This window comes from Notolepis coatsorum, assembly GCF_963971535.1.
Source record: "Notolepis coatsorum genome assembly, chromosome: 2".
Classification (NCBI taxonomy): Eukaryota; Metazoa; Chordata; class Actinopteri; order Aulopiformes; family Paralepididae; genus Notolepis; species Notolepis coatsorum.
Genome location: NC_140166.1, coordinates 169850515 through 169869752, shown reverse-complemented (window position 1 = coordinate 169869752; position 19238 = coordinate 169850515). Strand labels below are relative to the sequence as shown.

Genomic DNA, 19238 nt, shown 5'->3' with positions numbered 1-19238 from the left:
GGCCAGTATGTGGGCCGGTGTCTGGGCCGGTGTGTGGGCCAGTATGTGGGCCAGTATGTGGGCCGGTGTGTGGGCCGGTGTGTGGGCCGGTGTGTGGGCCAGTGTGTGTGACCGCGCCCCCGACCGCCAAGAACCTTGGTGTTGTCCTCGACGACCAGTTGAACTTCTCAGCTCACATCGCAGCGACAACCAGAACCTGCAGATTCCTCCTGAGCAACGTCAGAAGGATATGCCCCTTCCTGACAAAAGAAGCCACCCAACTCCTCGTCCAATCAACAGTCATCTCCCGCCTCGACTACTGCAACGCACTGCTCGCTGGCCTCCCGGCCACTGCCACCAAGCCTCTTCAACTCATTCAAAACGCAGCGGCCCACCTGATCTCAAACCTACCAAAGTCGGCCCATGTCACCCCACTTCTTAGGGACCTGCACTGGCTCCCCATTGCTGCACGTATCCGCTTCAAGGCCCTCGACCAAGCATACCGTGCGGCAAAGGGAACCGCTCCCGCCTACCTCCGGTCAATGGTCTCTAACTACACACCCTCAAGACCCCTACGCTCTGCATCTTCTGGCCGCCTCAGACCTACTCCTATCCAAGCTCCCGGAGGGTCATCAAAGAGAAGCCGCCTATTCTGAACTACCCATCCCAGTTAGGACAGCCGAATCCCGTCCAATCTTTCGCCGTCGACTAAAGACTCACTTCTTCAACCATTATCTGAAATGATAATAAAAAAATAAATAAAGAAAAAAAATCTAACCCTGACTAACCTTACTGCCATGCACTTGTCCTAATAAACTAACCTACACTGTAACACGCAACACTTTGATAAACAATTTGATTGAACTGATACGGACGCCCTTTGTCCCGTATTTTAAGGTTGCCAGTTTAGTGAGAGAAATAAGCCAGCCGACCTACAAAAACAAGCAAAATTGTGTCCAAAAGTTGTGGAAAATAAACAGACTTGGCAACTCTGGTATGATGGGCGTGCGCTCAGCAGCTCACCGACCGATGAGAATTAGCGCTTTCACGTTGCTAAGAAGAGTTCTGTGCCGTTGTGCCAATCTTCCGTCAAAGAACCTGCAGATTCCTCCTGAGCAACGTCAGAAGGATATGCCCCTTCCTGACAAAAGAAGCCACCCAACTCCTCGTCCAGTGTGTTGCGTGATTTCTTTTCGAAGACGTTTTGAAAATGTCTACAGCAGACACTGTGACTCCACCGCGTCCTAACAAAACGCCTCCAGAAATACAGACCTGAGTGGGAAGAGGCAAACCACTGGCTTGATAGCGTGCGTCAGTGGAGATGTTTACAAAGCAAACTGTAGAGTATGTAGGTGTTTTCTGTGGCGCATGGTGGACTGACTGACATCAGACAGCATGCCTCAGGAGAACAATATTCCCGAAATATAAGAACGCAAAGGACCCAAGCACAGGTGTCACAGTTCTTCATAACTGAAACATCTCCTGAGATTGATTCAGTATGGGATATTACATCTTATTTATCTGGTTGTGTTTTTAACTAGATGTCAGTATTTCTATTTACCTGCCCTGGCAGCCAGGAGCCTACTCTTCTTTGCACTTTATTTTTTATTAATCTTTTAATTTGGGTCACACAAGTGTTTCATTGTATTATTGTCCTCTTTCAGTAAAAGTGTTCCCAGGCTTTGTTTTTACAGCACTTTATATTCATACAGTATTATGCTCAAGTTGAGGCTATATTTCAGCCAATCTATTTAAACAATGTTAAATGCAAATAAAGCACTTTAAACTTTAAGTATGACTAAATGCTTTCTTGACTATATATAGTAACTGTTCCAAAATGCATATTTCTATGTATTTTAGGGGTTTGGGGGGCTAGCTCTTTTTAATATAAATGTCATAGATTGTTTTATTTAGATTTCATAGATTTCTATGCATTTCAGGAGTTTGGGGGGCTGGCTCCCCAAAATAATGAAATAACATAACCCTAAGCCTAACCCTAAAACCGAAATAAAGTAAAAAAAGAAAAATAGTGACAAAATCCACCCATTTTCGCCCAAAAAACGCCCTAAAACCGCAACAAAAAAATTTGCGCGCTACGCGCACGCTCGATGATAGGTGTCCCTTATTTCTATTGGTCAAAGGTGGCAACCCTAGTGGGCCGGTGTGTGGGCCGGTGTGTGGGCTGGTGCATCTGAATGTCCCGGGCTGAATTTGTGTCCCAGTCCGCCACTGACGACAAGTCATCAGGAAGGGTACAGCTCTATCAGCTGAGTAACAATGTTCATCAAAGTGTTGAGTGCTACAGTGTAGGTTAGTTTATTAGGACAAGTGCATGACAGTGAGGTTAGTTAGGGTTAGATATATATTTTTTTTTATTATTATATATTTCTTTTCATATAATGGTTAAAACATGTACCGAGGTATCACAATGTCACACACAAACACGTGCACGCACTGGCGAAACCACACACCTACTGTGCGCATCGGCGAAGTCTCTCTCTCTCTCTCTCTCTCTCTCTCTCTCTCTCTCTCTCTCTCTCTCTCTCTCTCTCTCTCTCTCTCTCTCTCTCTCTCTCTCTCTCTCACTCTCTCTCTCTCTCTCTCTCTCTTTCTCACACAGCATTACGTACGTCACATGGAATCCCAAGCACTACACAAATTACTAAATTAGGCGAAACTGCAAAGGATATACAGTACAAGAATAACTTTGATTGATTGATTGATTGATTGAAAACTTTATTAACAGATTGCAGAATGGGTACAATAAGGTACGGCTCAATACAAACAATTGTTAAGGGGATGCAGACCAGAAAAAATACTTTTGTCTTGTTTACATCAGGGTCCCCCGTTTTCAATTCATCAAGACATTTATGACATACAGATATACAGTACTGTTTCATCCTGACATTCATGACAAGATATACAAATATACAGTACTGTTTATGAGAAAGAGATCATAATTTTTTTTATACACATTCGAGGGGGAAGAAACTGTACATTGTAGGGGGGGGGGGGGGGTTGACATTTACCCGGGCCAGTTTCTAATTGCAGCCACACATAGGTGCTCTTTGAGAGCGGTTTTGAAGGAGGGTTGGGATTCACATAATTTTACAGCTTTGGGTAGGGCGTTCCACATTGTTGTGGCATAGTTGCGAAAAGTGTTTAGTCCCTTGTTTGAGCCGAATCTGGGTTGAACATGATTTGTGGAACTCCCTCTGGTGTTGTGGTCGTGGAATTCACTTTGGGAAGTATTTTGACATGTACATGGGTATCCTTATGTGGTGTAGTGTATCTTGTAGACCAGGCCCATTGCAAGTAGCTGTACTCTGTTGTCTACTCTAAGCCATCCTAACTTGTCAAAATGGGCAGGGGTGAGGTGGGTTCTAGGAGTAAGGTCAAGCAGTAGTCTAACCAGTTTGTTTTGTGATGTTTGTAGTCTTGTTTTTACTGCCTTTGAGGTGCTTTGGTACCATGAGGTGCAAGCATAGTCGTAGTACCCTTGAGTGAGTGCTGTGAAGTGTAATTTCACATTCTTAATCCTCTGGGGCCCCACAACAGGGTTGATCGTTAAGTCATGTTTATTCATTAAATTCAGAGCAGGCCGATAGCGTTTGTGTCCAAGGCCGCAGCGCCTCTACCCCCTCAAAAGCCCATTCCATTCGACTCCCTAAATGACCATATAAAGCCAACCCAATCAGAGACGATCGAGGCGTCTCTATTCCACTGTGTTAAAACACATGACACTTTTGCTTTTTGTCACTTTTACTCTGACAGACCTGTGATATGCACTCTGACAGACTAGAAGTCCGTCCGTACGGACGTAGGCCTACTGTATATTTTCGTTTCCAATAAACCTGTATTCATTTAACGTGAGTATTCCGGCTGTGTTTTATCTCCTGTTTCATTATTTCAGAATACCTGATTCGCAGTGTGACACTGTTTTAGGCTGCTGGATGTCCGTGGAGAACCTGGTGGTTTGCACGCTCATAAGGCCAATATCTTGTCTCTGTATTTTACTTAAGCATCCCTGGAGACGTCAAAATCCACCACAGTGCTCCTGTTAGAGTCTTCAAGGTATTCTTGTTTACCAGAGAGGAGATCCGGTACAAGAATCTTGTTCGTTGGTTGACTTTTTTTTATTACATTGGTTGCCATTTTGTCACAGGAAAAAAGGTGCCTGTAGGATGGAACCCAGGTAGGTAATTTCATCTGTCCTTGTGACAATATTGTCACCCACTGTAACAGAGAAGCCGTTGGCCTTGCTGAGTTTGTTATTTGATCCAAAGAGAATGGACTCTGTTTTACCCAGGTGTAATGATAGTTTGTTATCAGCGAGCCAGGTGCAGATTCTGCCGAGTTCAGAGCTGAGGGCTTTTTCAACCTGCAACTTGTCCCTGTCAGAGACCAGTAGGGCTGAGTCGTCCGCGAACAGGAACAAGTGGCAGTCACAAGCTGATGACATGTAATTTGCATAAATTACAGCCCATAAGTAGCGGTCCTAGTTTGCTTCCTTGTAGAACACCACAGCTCACTGGGAGGGGGGGACAGTGAACCGTTTACCTCCACCATCTGTTCTCTCCCCTCCAGGTAGGATTGCAAACTTCAGTACAGCATATTTTGCATATTGTTAAAAGAGCCAAGGCTGGCTTGCGTAAATTAATCATATGACTTACCATCAGAAGAGTCGAGTGGTCAGAAAAAACATTTCGTAGAGTTGAGAATGAGTTCTCGCACATTGCTGTGGACATTGCTGTTCGGATCACAAGCACCAGTTGACACTCAGTGGAAATGTCTGTCGTTTCATCAGCCTGGATGGAGACAAAGTCTGCACTCCTGATTTCTTCAATGAAGCACTCTCTTAAAACTGAGAGCATACAGTCAAGGAGTTAATTCTGTACCGTCTTAGATGTTCCCTTAAACACAGTATAGCATTCTGCAGATGCTCTTGAAGAACTGCATCTAGTGATGCTACAAAATCCACCAAGCCTCTGAAAACTGAAAATCATGGCAACGCAGGGCTAGCTCAAAGCTAGCTTCCTCCGTCTCTTGATTGTTGCCGAATTGAGATATCAGGCTGATTAGGTCCAAACTCTTTCACTCTGAGTTTTTCTTGCAGTGTTCATCTCTCAAAAGCGATTGTTTTGAGGGATTTAACTGAATTCTCTGCCTCCATGGTAGCTAGCAAGATAGCTAACTCTCTGTCACGGTCTGAAAATACTCCTCTTCCTAGTCCAAGTGTCAAGTCTTTTCTGTCTGACGACTGACAAACACACCTGTGACTCTGCTTGCTTGGAGCGCTAGAAAACAGCGCCCTCAAACATCATATTTGAAGATGCTGAGTGGCAAAATGTTGTTGCTACGACCATTTATATTGGCTGCGTTGCGAATTGACGCCCACTCAGTGAGGTGTTAATGTCTAGCGCCCAGAAGAGAGTGTGGCGTGACGCACAAACAGAGGGGGGATGAATAGGATGCACAAACAATGATTTATATTTGATATATTAACGTTATTGTGCATTTTAAACACAAACATACTTAAAATGAGTAATTATTATTTATTTTAAACATATTTATTATATTTTTAGGGGTCGAAATCTAAAATCAAAAACCACTATTTCTTCTTTCTTCTTCTCTCTCCACCAGGGGGGGGGGGCACTAGCGCCCTCTATGGACCAGCCACCACTGTACTAGAGGAACAGGGGTCCCCAAACTTTTTCCTGTGAGGGCCACATAACTTTTCCCTTCTCTGGTGGGGGCTGGGGGCAGTTTGTAACAGAAAAAGTGTGACGATCGCAGGGGTGCCTAAACGTAAACAGTTATTGTTTTCCAGAAAGCCACACATAACCAAATATTAATAACCCTTTCCGGGATCTTCACAGAAAAAAAAGTCAGGAAATAAATAATAACACTATTAATGAAATAAATAACACTATTTATGAAATAAATATACAGTACCTACAGACCACCTAGCTCTGTACTATTTAAAAGCACAGTGCAGGACACACTCAAAGGTTATCGCACCTCAGAGATGGCAGTGGACATGTATGACAGGACAAAGGCCATATGTAATGGCCTACCAGCCTAAGGAGGAAGCAGAAAAGGATGGACGAGTATGTAATAGAGTCATCTTGTGGCACAAGCTCAGACCTCAGCTCAGGAGATCAGCTGAGACAGAGACTGGTCTATCCAGTCCTCGACAGAATGCTGCAAGAGCTTGAGAGCAGGTTATCATGAGTTGGAAAAATGAGAGGCATACAAGCATGTTATCCAGCCTCAGACCAGTTTCGCTCAGTGGAATTGCTGCAACCCCTCGCCACACATTACAATATCCAACTACTGCCAGAGGAGATCACAGTTGCAAAGTGTTTCCTGGCCAGGACAGGCAGAGATGCAGTCCCAACTCTCCAAAGTGTCTTTTCCCTCCTGGATGATAATAATAATAATAATAATAATAATAATAATAATAATAATAATAATAATAATAATAATAATAATAATAATAATAATAATAATAATAATAATAATAATAATAATAATAATAATAATAATAATAATAATAATAATAATAATAATAATAATAATAATAATAATAATAATAATAATAATAATAATAATAATAATAATAATAATAATAATAATAATAATAATAATAATAATAATAATAATAATAATAATAATAATAATAATAATAATAATAATAATAATAATAATAATAATAATAATAATAATAATAATAATAATAATAATAATAATAATAATAATAATAATAATAATAATAATAATAATAATGCATTTGATTTATAAGGCGCCTTTCAGGACACTAAAAAAAAGTCCACAAATCGGTGAATGAAAAAATTATAGGATCAAATGAAATCTACTACTTACTAAAAAATGGATGTTTAAAAGTACTAAAAACCAACACAAAATATCAAACACTAACAAACATTCAGCACAGACAATGGGGATGCTGCAATCTAAAAAAAAAAAAAAAAAAAAAAAATGTTTAAAGCTCCGGGCTCTAGGGTAGTTTGGGGACCACTGGGTCAAGGGGTCAACAAAATAGGGGCCATTAACTTTCACAGCAGATTCGTATGGCAATACGGCCATTACTTTTCAAGTTGTATTGTTCTCGGGTTTGGCCTGATGTTAGGCGCTAGAGGATAGGTCACCAAAATGCCTTCTATTTGGGGTCATGAATGTTTACAGCAAATCTTATGGCAAACCACCGATTACTTTTTGAGATAACATGTTCTCGGTTTGGCCTAATGCTGGCGCTTATCGTGGCTTTGAGCTCTCCCAGGAAGACAAAACCATTAACAGATAGGCTATTTTATAATACAGCTGCTTAGATACAAGTGGAATGTCCATTTTCAAATAAAGTGTAATCTTAATTAAATGAACCGGCACTGCAAAACAAAATCACGACTGATAGGAACATGCCCCACCCAGCTTCTTGGTGACTGGGCTGTGTGCAAACACTTGGCTAAACGGTCACAGAGAGTCCTTCCTGACTTCAAACCTGCCAGTATCATATTCAAACAGAGCGATCTGGGTGATACACAGTGCTGAGGAGAGGTTTCAGGTTCTCATACGGAGAGCAACAGCTTTTTTTCCACTCAGAGAGAAAAGAGAGGACCATGGCGGCAACTCTCTGCCAGGTGATGGGCTTCGTCCTGAGTCTAATAGGGGTAGCTGGGATAATAGCCGCTACCGGAATGGACCAGTGGGCCACAGAAGACCTCTTCGACAACCTTGTGACCTCTGTGTTCTCGTACTCCGGCCTTTGGAGGTCCTGCGTTCGGCAGAGCTCTGGCTTCACCGAGTGCCGACCGTACTACACCATCCTGGGACTACCAGGTACGCTTTCATCCTAAATCAGGCTCCATTTTCAGTATCCATTTTCCAATCGAGCAGACAAAGTGACCTTTAAACCTTTAATATTTTTTTATTATACGTTTTTTAATCATTCTCAAAAATGTACCGCTCTACGTGGCCAGTGGCCATTGTGACATAATCAGTTCTTAAAATTCCGTCTTTGATGTGAGATTGTACGTCTGAATGGTGAGGTTGTGTGGATGTATCAAACCTTTTTTTTTTACTGTACTTCCAATAATTCTTGCTTTATTGAATCTAAAGCCAACGTGTAATTCACTACAGCTGCATTTCAGTGAGTTGGATAATTAATTTGGAACATTTGGAATAGCTACACTGAAAAATTGTGTTTTCCTGGTAAAAGATAGAAATGTTTGAAGCTATCAGTGTGAGGGTCATACGTAAGCGTAGTCGTTGAACAAATAGAACATTTTAGAAATGCAGAAGAACAGAAATACTGATTTACCATCTTCCTGTTTTGCATTTCCAAATTTTGTGGGACAAACTACGATAAAGAAGGTCAAACCACACCCTTCATTGCGTAAGCCGGAAATACAGACCGAATCGCTACCGTTCCCCGAAACTGTGACAAAGACTTGTGAACATTTTAGGTAAACATTTGATAAGACTTGTTCCTTGTCGAGGCATACATATTGATAAGCGAAAAGGATAGACTGCCATTTCACGACTTGAGTGACATTGGTAGTAGCCTGACTATAACTAAAATGGCCACCTCAATGATTCAATTAATAGGATTCATGATTTCTGCATTGGGGCAATTTTTGATATCATCTGCAACGGCAATGGATATGTGGAGTTTGCAAGACCGTTCTTTCACAGTTGTAACAAATGTTTTCACCTATTCTGGACTATGGAACTCATGTGTAGGGACAGCATATGGCACAACACAGTGCAGACCATATTTTACCATATTAGGACTGCCAGGTAAGCACAGTTACAGACACTTCTATTTCTATTGTTCAACTATTTTATAACTCTTAGGTTCTTCAGAAAATGATTGGTAATGTTTTTGCCATTTTACTCTAATGCACTCAACTGCAGTAAGAATGTTGCCTGTTGTGTTGTATTGGGATGTAACTTGCCCAAAACTATTTGTACACAATACTGTACATAGCTGAGTAAGCACAAACAATGTAATATATATTTTCACATTCTCTATAGTCTATACTAAACCTATTTTTGAATTGGCAAGGTCTGAAAAGGCTTAAATTTTTTTTCATTTTTTTTTTCTTCTTTTTTTCCCTTTTTTCTCAGCCTTCCATCTTCCAGAAATGTCTTAACCTGTTAGGCTGCCCTGCTGTTTTATCATAAATCAATCAATACAGACCGTATTAATTAATGTTGTGTTTCTTTTTCAAATGTAGCCAAGAGTAAAGACCCTAACCCTATCAAAACAGCAATCAAAGTGTATATTTTCAGCACTACGTTTGTTTACCGATGTTTTTTTTTATTTGCGAAAATAAGAATTTATCGGAATAATGCGAATTATATCTCTATTTTATCGTAAAAACACGAGGAAATGACTAAATCCAGATTTAACACTGCCATTGGAAAGAGGAGCCTTTTCCCTATCCATAGATGTATGACTTGGTCATTTATAGTTCATAATTCAAATGGATTATAATTCAATACTGTATCTACAAATCTTTCTGTTTAATCATCTTCCCTTTATTCATTTTCTTAGGTTTTCTGTACACTTGATCTCAAGAAGGTGCTGAATGAGCTCAGTGAAATCTCTTACCCCACAGTTTTAACATGGTGTTATTCTCTGTCAAAAATGCAAACACAATATTTAATTTATATTCTACTTTGTTTCATTACGATTTTACTCAAGTATAGTAACAGACACAATATTTCTGTCACTGGGGATACATTCCCCGAGGTCCATAGATGTTCCTAGATACCAAGAACATGCAAGTTGACCTTGTAGAAGTGGAGCAATCTTCCATTTACTTGGGCATGTACTTTCAGGCGGATTTTCTGAAAATAGGGCTACAGCTTACCAGGTGACATATATATTGACTTGTCATATATAGGCAATAGAAATCCTTAGGTAAACCATTCTCGTAACAAAAAAAAACTTCAAGGCCAGGTATTCATTCTGACAAATCAATCTAAAGAATATGATAGGAGGGCGGCTGGGTGGCGCAGCGGACATTGCGCTCGTCACCAACGCAAGAGACACCGTGTTCAACTCCGGCTGTCGGCGTTGCCTCCGGCTTGGGCCAGCCGTCATACTAACTCAATTGGCAGAGTTAGAGGGTGGAAGTCGATGGGTGGTAATCTGAACGTTGTGGACAGCGACTGCTACAGGTCGATTGGGGCGCCTGAACAGCAAAGTCAGGAAAATGGCGGGGGTAGTGTGAGCCTCCCACACGTTACACCTGCCAATGAGAGTCCGCGCTGGCAGGTGAAAAGATGTGACAGGCTGCCTCCTCATGTATCGGAGGGGAGTGGGGACACGTGATGCAAGGCTTCTATCCTCCCTACAACCGGCCAGTGGGGGGCATATGCGAGCAACGTTCAAGACAGGGGAGGGAAGAATTGGCACAGTGGAATTGGGATGGGAGAAAAATTGAAAAAGAGGAGAAAAAAGTGGATAAAAAAAATAAAGAATAATGATAGGAGAAAAGCACCTTGACGTTATGACTCTGTGTTTCAGCTCTGCTCCAAGCCGTGCGAGCGTTGATGATCGTGGGGATTATCATCGGAGCGATCGGCTGCCTCATTGCCATCTTTGCCCTGAAGTGCTTGAAAATGGGGGGCATGGAGGACAACGTCAAGGCCTCCATGACTCTGGTGTCTGGCGTCATGTTTCTTCTCGCAGGTACAGTAATGATTGGCTGATACTATATATACAGTATTTTGGCAATAAAATCTTCTCGCAAAAAAACAGGTTAATCCTACATTCCTATTTGCCTTTCAGGCGTCTGTGGCATCGCTGGAGTGTCGGCTTTTGCCAATTTGATTGTGCAAAGCTTCCGGTTCACCTCATACGCGGATGGCGGATATGGTGGTGGAGGCTATGGTGGCGGAGAAGCATCAATAGGTGGACTGACAGGGAATCTGACTCCAAGGTAAACCTGCACCTAAATGAAGGAGAAGCATGATGCTTAACATGCTAATAAATAATAATAATAATAATAATAATAATAATAATAATAATAATAATAATAATAATAATAATAATAATAATAATAATAATAATAATAATAATAATAATAATAATAATAATAATAATAATAATAATAATAATAATAATAATAATAATAATAATAATAATAATAATCAACTTTTATTTATTCTCGAAAAGAAAATTGAGGTCACCCTCATTTTCAATGTCGTCGAGACTTTACAGACATTTCAATGCATAGATTTCTACAATATAACAATAATAAATATGAATAACTATCTATATAGTACTTTTAACACATGGACCACAGTCCAGAGTGCACCACAGCAATTTGTATAAAATTAACGATAGGTTATGTATATAACCTAGTTATATGAGTACTGGCTGAGCGTCCTGCTCTTCGCCATCGAGATATACCTCATCTCCAGTACCTAGTGTACTCCATCAACGAATAAAAACGATACACCCAGCACCTGCCAGGCCCCGCCCTAGTGACGTACTATATAGCACTAGGCGTGGTCACCACTCGCTCTTCCTCGGAAAAAACCGTTTCCAAAGAAAAGTTTCCCCAGGGGACCTCAGGGCAAGCTAAGAGCAGGACGCTCAGCCAGTACTCATATAACTAGGTTATATACATAACTTATCGTTATATTAGTCGTACTGGCGAATCGCGTCCTGCTCTTCGCCATCGAGATATGGGGACAGAGCAGACGCGAGGACCGACAAATGCACCCCCTGAGGACCCGAAAGCCCACATCAGGGGGGAGGGGAGTCCCGTCACCCCATCCTTCCTAATGAAGAGGGGGCGGCAGTCAACTCCACCCGAGTGCGAACAAGAGGGAACTAGAACCTCTTGAACGCACAGCACAGGCGGAACCACGTGTGACACAACACATTGTGGCCCACACCCACACACCCCTGCTACCCCACCAAAGGACGGGAAGCAGGAGAGGTTCCAGACCTCAGAACCGCCTGGGAGACAGAACCCCCGGTCATGTCCATGAGGTAAACCTTACGAAGGGACCCGGTGAGGACCACGAAGCCGCAGCACAGATGTCCTCCACTGAAGCCCCACCCAGCAGGGCGGCAGAGGCCGCCACCCCACGAGTGGAATGCGCCCTGACGCCCCCAGGGGGAGCCAGCCCGGCCAACGTGTAGCAAAGGGCAATGCCCTCGCATAACCAATGGGACAGGCGCTGTTTCGACAGTGCCTTGCCAGCACGAGAGCCACCGTAACAGACAAAGCTGATCGGTAGCCCTGAGGCCCTGAGTACGGCTGAGGTAAATCCCCAAGCCCGGACCGGACATGACAGGTGAAGGCTCGCCTCCAACTCACTAGCGTGAGGAGGCGGATGAACGCCTGAACCATAATATTCCTGGAGCGGAAAGAGCTCCGGATATTCTTTGGCACGAAGACTGGATTAGGCCTCAGAGTGGCACTGCTATAGAAACGAATAGACAGACACTCAGGCCGCACCGAGAGAGCACAGAGCTCACCCACGCGCTTAGCGGAGGTGACGGCCAGCAGGAACGCAATCCCAAAGGCCTTGCTCAAGAGGCTCAAACGGGGCCCCGGACAACCGACCGAAGACCAATTGAAGATCCCAACTCGGAGCCAGAGAACGTTTCACCGGCTTAAGGCGCCGAGCGCCAAGCAGTAAACGCTTCACAAGAGGGTGGCCTTACACCACTCTTGGAAAATACGCCACCTACCCGCGTAACTCGCGATAGTGGAGGGAGCATGCGCGTTCCGGATGGTACCAACCACAAAAGGATCCATCCTATCCAGACTCACCCTCTCATCAGCCAACCCATCAGCAGCTGGCCCAGCACAGGGAACTAACACAGAGACCCGTGCGCTTGAGAGAGGGCCCGCGATGACCAAGGAACAGGCCATGATGGGATACCAAGAGCTGGATCAGGACCGGGAACCACACAGCTGCGCCCCGGTCCGGCGCAATCAGGATCAAGGACCTGCGCTCCTCAACGTACCCGCCCCAACAACTGACCTAACAGATGTATGGGGGAAAGAATCCCAAGCGGCACGGCATCGGTCCCAGACCTGCCTGACTATGTCCGGACGTAATCCCCACTCGTCAGGGTGAGGACCGCCCCGCGACATTACACCTGTACCCACATTCACCCTGCCGGCGATGTGGAGAGCCCTCAGGCCGCGCAGATGGAGAACGCCCATAGCCAGCCGCCCGCCGCCCGGTGCAGACGGGGGGAGCGTACTCCTCCCTGTCTGTCGATATACAACGCTGACGTCGTATTGTCCGTCCTGATCAAACACCGTTTGAGGACCAGAAGGACCGCTTTCAATACCAACACATTGAACATAGCGCAGACTGGGCAGCATGGCTTGCCAGCTGCCCCCTACTGCGTTGGCCCGACGCGTCTCCAGCGAGAGAGGCGTCGGTGAAAAACGTGACGTGTGACAGCCTACTTCCCATGGGGACTCCCCTGGTGAAGACCCCAGGCCCTCCCCAGGGGGCGAGGTCCCCCAGTACTGACACGGGAACCTTAGCCGCTTCCACTTGCCTCTCACCGGGTCTATTTCCATACTGGAAAAGAACCACCTCCGTAACCTCCGCCTGGGGTGAAGAGGAGGCCAAGAGGGACCACGGAATGAGCAGATGCCATCATACCGAGCAGGCGTATCACGGACAGCGCCGTAACCATCCTAGGACGGAACCTCCCGAGCGTGTCGACAACACGCTCTGAGAGGGATGCCCATAGCACTCCACCTGTTGACTGGGAAGAGGAGTACTCTACTTCCAGTCTACAGCAACCCCAGGCTGGTAGGAAACCTGCCTGGTATGAGACCTGACGATCCACCTTGACCGCCAAGGACCAGAACGTCGTCAGGGCAGAATACACTTCGTAACCCCTGACGACGCAGAGGCCCCAGTGCGGCCTCTGCGGAGGGAAGACTGTAGTGTAGAAGACTGTAGTGTAGACAGACATTCCCGCAGCAGGGAGACAAAACAGAAACAGTAGCCCAACATAGCATAGCGTTAGCCGCGCGCTTCAGGATAACGGGATAACAACGTTTACCCAGATATCCCGCCGCTTGCGCCAATACACAACTCGGTTGTCTCCCGGGACAACTCGAGCACATCACAAACGCCAGCATTGTCATGCCTAGTGACATCCCACAGCGGGGAACAGTAGAACAGTGACCCAGCATTATAGCATTTAGTATTAGCAGCACGCTCCAGGACAGCCTGGGAAACGTCCACCTCAGAGGGACGTTTACCCAAACATCCTGCCCCTGGCGCCGATATACAACTCGTTGTCTAACAAAACAACACGCAGCAATACTAACACCAGCGTTAATGCCTAGTGGCGCAGATCCTACCTTGTGTGAGGTAGCTCGATAGCTACACCTCACACGCCGTCCCTCTGTCTGCTGTCAACAAGACGAGGAGACTACAGACTTGACGCTGAGATGCATCGAAATGCATCCCGCTGCAGAGTTGCAGAACCCATACGAGCGCCGTCAGAACATGCCGCGAAGATTCCAGGGGTAGGCAAATCTCCGGTAAGCACTCATATTATGTAATTTCTCTAAACTTTTGCATAGGGTGCACGCATCCGCTATGATGGAAACGAAAATAGAGAAAGAGCGAGTGGTGACCACGCCTAGTGCTATATAGTACGTCACTAGGGCGGGGCCTGGCAGGTGCTGGGTGTATTGTTTTTATTCGTTGATGGAGTACACTAGGTACTGGAGATGAGGTATATCTCGATGGCGAAGAGCAGGACGCGATTCGCCAGTACGACTAATATAACACAGGCACACAAATTGACAGAATGAGAAAACATGCATAAATTGCAGACATAAGAATAGGTATAAAAGACAATAAAAGTAGTGCAATGTAAACGTGCAGACTTAAGAATAGGCATAAAATAAGGATAATAGTACTTAGTACATAGTTATAATACACATGTTATTTGTATAGCATCTTTCATACAATAATTGCAGTCCAAAGTGATCCACAGCCATACAATAGCCATACAATGAGCATAAAATAGACAGAATAAATAAAGCAATGCAGAGAATAAGAAAAATGGTAAAAACAATGCGGGTGCATACAAATTGACTTCCCCGTACCACTGAGCTATGTATGTTAATTAATTTAAGCAATAATACAATACTCACAATTTACATTATATAGCACAGCAGAGAAACCCATGGTACAACACAAACTTGAGTGTATTACTGCTAGTGAACAACCGTTTACCAATTGCATTAACTCATTGACCGCCGGGGACTAGCCTCATCCTGTTCTAGCCAGGCCACGCTTTAAAGATAGGAGTGTGTCACCTTGTTTGTAGAGCTATATCTATATTCTATATTATAGCTATGGATACAATACTATGTTCATTTGACAGTAACTATCTACTGTCCAAGATGCAAAAAATAAAATAAAAATCATGCATACGTTCGCGCGTTATCCCGTGGTGAATATAAGTATAGTTTCGGAACGATCCGGGCTAATTCCTGGGAAACTGAGTTATAGGGCTCTACGTGAATTCTACTAAAAGCATTGGCGTTTCATCCCTGGACACGCTACTATTTCCAAATCAACTGTATATAATAGGTATTATGTTTCATCATGAATGCATGAAAGGGAAGGGGGGGGGGGAGGCGTTTCTGATGCTTTGTTATGAACACCACACACGCCGATCAGCCGGATCGGTACGAAATCCTTGCAGGATCAAGCTGGAATTGACGTCAGATAGACCTTACCTGAGGTCGGGGGTATTGCAAAAAGAATATTCTAATTGTTTGATCGCCATCTGGTCCAGGACATAATACGGCACAACACATGCATCGAGGGGCCCGGACCCGTTTCAATGCGACGAGTGAATCTCTAGGCTTCCCTGTACTAAAAAACTGCGCCCGGAGCGGTTTAAATGTAACACCGGGTCTAGAACAGGGTTTACTGCACTCTCGATACTGCCACCTGGCAGGATCCGGCCGGTACTGTAAAAGTGATGTTTTAGGAATGAAGAATCACCTGGTTTATGAAATTAAACATCTCGTTGGATTATCTGCATCTCAGCCAATCAAAATATATGATCTGTGGTATAATTTCAGGTACACGTTCGGTCCTGCCCTCTTCGTGGGTTGGATAGGCTCCGCTATCTTGGTGGTGGGAGGGGTCATGATGTGTCTGGCCTGTCGTGGAATGGTTCCGGACGATAGAGAGAAACGGTAGGCTAAGTTTCAAGAACAAATCAAAAGTTGTCGGGATGAATCATTAATTTAAATACGGTTCTCGTGAATTAGCTTTTTTCTTTATTTTTATAATTTTTCATATTATATTCACAGGTATGACGGGACAGCTTACAAAGCCCCCTATCACAACACAGCACAGACTATCTACAAATCTGACCCAAAACCACGTCAGAACTACAATGACTCTTACAAGACCCAGAGCATGGATGGACGGCAATCCAACCAGAGATTTGACTATGTGTAGAATAGCACACAGCCATGAGGGAGGGAGGGAGGGAGGGAGGGAGGGAGGGAGGGAGGGAGGGAGGGAGGGAGGGAGGGAGGGAGGGCGGCCAGGTCAGCCCGATCCCACAGAAAGAAAGAAAAAGAAAACGTGATGAACATATTTTACAATACCTCGCTTTTATATGCAATTAGTCTGTGATGATCTGTGTTTTCCTCTTCTTTCCTGTAGTCAGTGGTAATTCCTTGATGCACTGTATCATAATTAGACTGTAAACTATCTATTAGGGTTGTCAATTGTCCCTAAGAATTCCATTCCCCAGTATGAACAGGCTGAAAAGAGGCAACATCGAATTACATTTGAATATTAAAGGATGAGTTCGTTCTTTTCATGATGTTGCCATACTTTTACTGATTGCTTTCGTATTGAGGAACTTCACTCCATGAGATACAGCACATTTCTGTCATGTTTCTTTTTTTCTTTCCTCTTTTTCTTCTATACGTTTTTCATTGATATTTGATGTTGCATTGTTTTTATGACTATGTTTTTAATTACTTGTTGAAATGAAGGGGAGGACTAAACTAAAATAGAATAAATGAAGCCCTGTGCTGCATCCTCTGACCAGGCTCCAATGCTCTAGTGAATATGCAAGTGGCTAGCATTTAAAATCACAATAACAAGTGTATAGTTCACCTCACATCAATGTTGTTGTTGTTTTATTTTTGTATTATTATATATTTTTTAAATGTACATTCAACTGGCAGTGTGGTAGTCAAATTCATATTTTTCTTTTAAATTCGAAGATTGAAATTAATCCCGAAAATATCCGATTTTTGTGTGTATCATAGTAAATATGTTTGGTAAATGTTGTATGATCATTATTGTGTTGCTTATATGTCTATGTATCAAAATAAAAACAACATGTGCTTGTTATATTGTGCATTACAAAGTATGTCAAGTCAAAATCACTGCTGTCGGGACAAAACCTCATAACTCCATTAAAAAAAAAATGTATTATATAAATCAACTCCGTAGATCATCCTCCATATGTGTGTGTGGGTTTTACAAAGTTTAAACAATGGGAAAGCATTAAACCGATCATCTGTCTAAAACTCCTAACTCTATTCACCCTCAAATCTGTGTTAGTTTTTTTCATCTGCTGAAAAGTTGGGTTTTTGGAGTTATGAGGTTTTGTCCCGACAGCAGCAAATGCAGTCTTTTAACCTGTTAAGCCTTAAGGTCCCCCTATAGGGGAAATTATTTTCCTTTATCATAAATCGATCAATAGAGACCGTATTAGATCCCCAATTATCATATCATGGGTTATCATTGGAAAGCCACACTCATTGGCTACAACCCTGTGCAAAGATTTTCGAGATCGCCAAATGATTGACGGAGCTAGAGCCCCGGGAGTCGGGGGTGGTAATGTGTACTTTTGCGTACTTTGGGGCACGCCTCACATATCGGCATGTAACTCGAGAACCGCTCAGCGGATTTTGTCACCTGAAAGGGCAATCGACAGGCAACAAATAGGGCTTTAATTCTACCTATATATTGTATTAAAGGAAATGCACACCCGAGACACTAGAGGTCGGCAAAGAATCGTCCACATGTGGGCCCTTGGATGTTAAGAGGTTAATGTTTTTAAAATTTTTGTTTAGCCAAGAGTAAATACCATAACCCTATCAAAAACAGTAGTCAAAGTGTATATTTTCATTTTTACCGATGTTTTATATGTTTTATCGGAAATAGAAATGTATCGTAAAAAACGCAAGAAATGACTAAATCCAGATTCAACCCTGTCTTTGGAAAGAGGAGCATTTTCCCTATCCATAGATGTATGATTTGGCCATAATAAGGTCAAGGTCAAGTTCAAGGTCAAATATGCATTTATAATTAAAGTCGATTATCATTAATTACTGTATCTACAAATCCTTCTGTTTAACATCTTCCCGCGGTTCATTTGCTTAGATTTATTTGTACACATGATCTCAATAAGGTGGTGAATGAGCTCAGTGAGCATTTTTCAGATTTTCTTAAAAAATGTTGATCATCATCATCAAAATCATAAATCATAATTAATCATAATTAATTTATTCATTACAATTTACGCTGCCTAGTAACAGACACAATATTTCTGACACTGGAAATACCAAGAACATGCAAATTGACCTTGCAGAAGTGGAGCAATCTTCCATTTACTTAGGCATGTACCTTTAGGTGAAAACGGTCTACAGATTAACAGGAACACACCAACATTATGGGAAATGCGCTTAGAAGATATAGACACCAATTTCCTCTCTGTGCGTTTAGTAGAAAGCTATCCGGCTGCAAGCTAACCTAGCTTAGTGCATTTACCATAATGTTGGTGTGTTTCATTAACTTTCTTTTGAACCATCTGTATTCTGCCTGAGCCTAAATGTCTGTACACACAGATATCTGTAACACCTTCCTTTAAGAGGTACTAATAATGAAGTAGATTAGATTAGATTCGATTGAAATGTATTGTCATCATACAGCACAAGTACAGTACAACGAAAATAAGTTTGGTATCCAACCAGAGAGCAAATGTAGCAGTAAAGTGCAACAGCAATATACAATGTACTGTAGGCCTACAGGTGATTAAACTGGGTACAAAATATACAAATGAGTACTAGTGCTAATCAGATGTATGTACAGTATTGTAATATGTACAGTAATACAGGTATAAAGACAGTATGGAGTAGTCATACTGGCCAGCAGCGTAACTAGTAGGTAAGGGA

At 43.0% G+C, this 19238-nt stretch overlaps 1 protein-coding gene across 1 annotated transcript; it reads left to right on the top strand.

The window, feature by feature from the left end:
• Positions 1-7616: 7616 nt before the first annotated feature.
• On the top strand, positions 7617-16497 carry LOC311223994 (claudin-18-like; the record flags this gene model as incomplete). The annotated part of the gene is made up of 5 exons (XM_084308785.1): positions 7617-7836; positions 10535-10699; positions 10799-10949; positions 16113-16229; positions 16347-16497. 5 exons carry the CDS (start codon positions 7617-7619, stop codon positions 16495-16497), a joined length of 804 nt encoding a protein of 267 aa, XP_084164911.1.
• Between the last annotated feature and the right edge of the window lie 2741 nt (positions 16498-19238).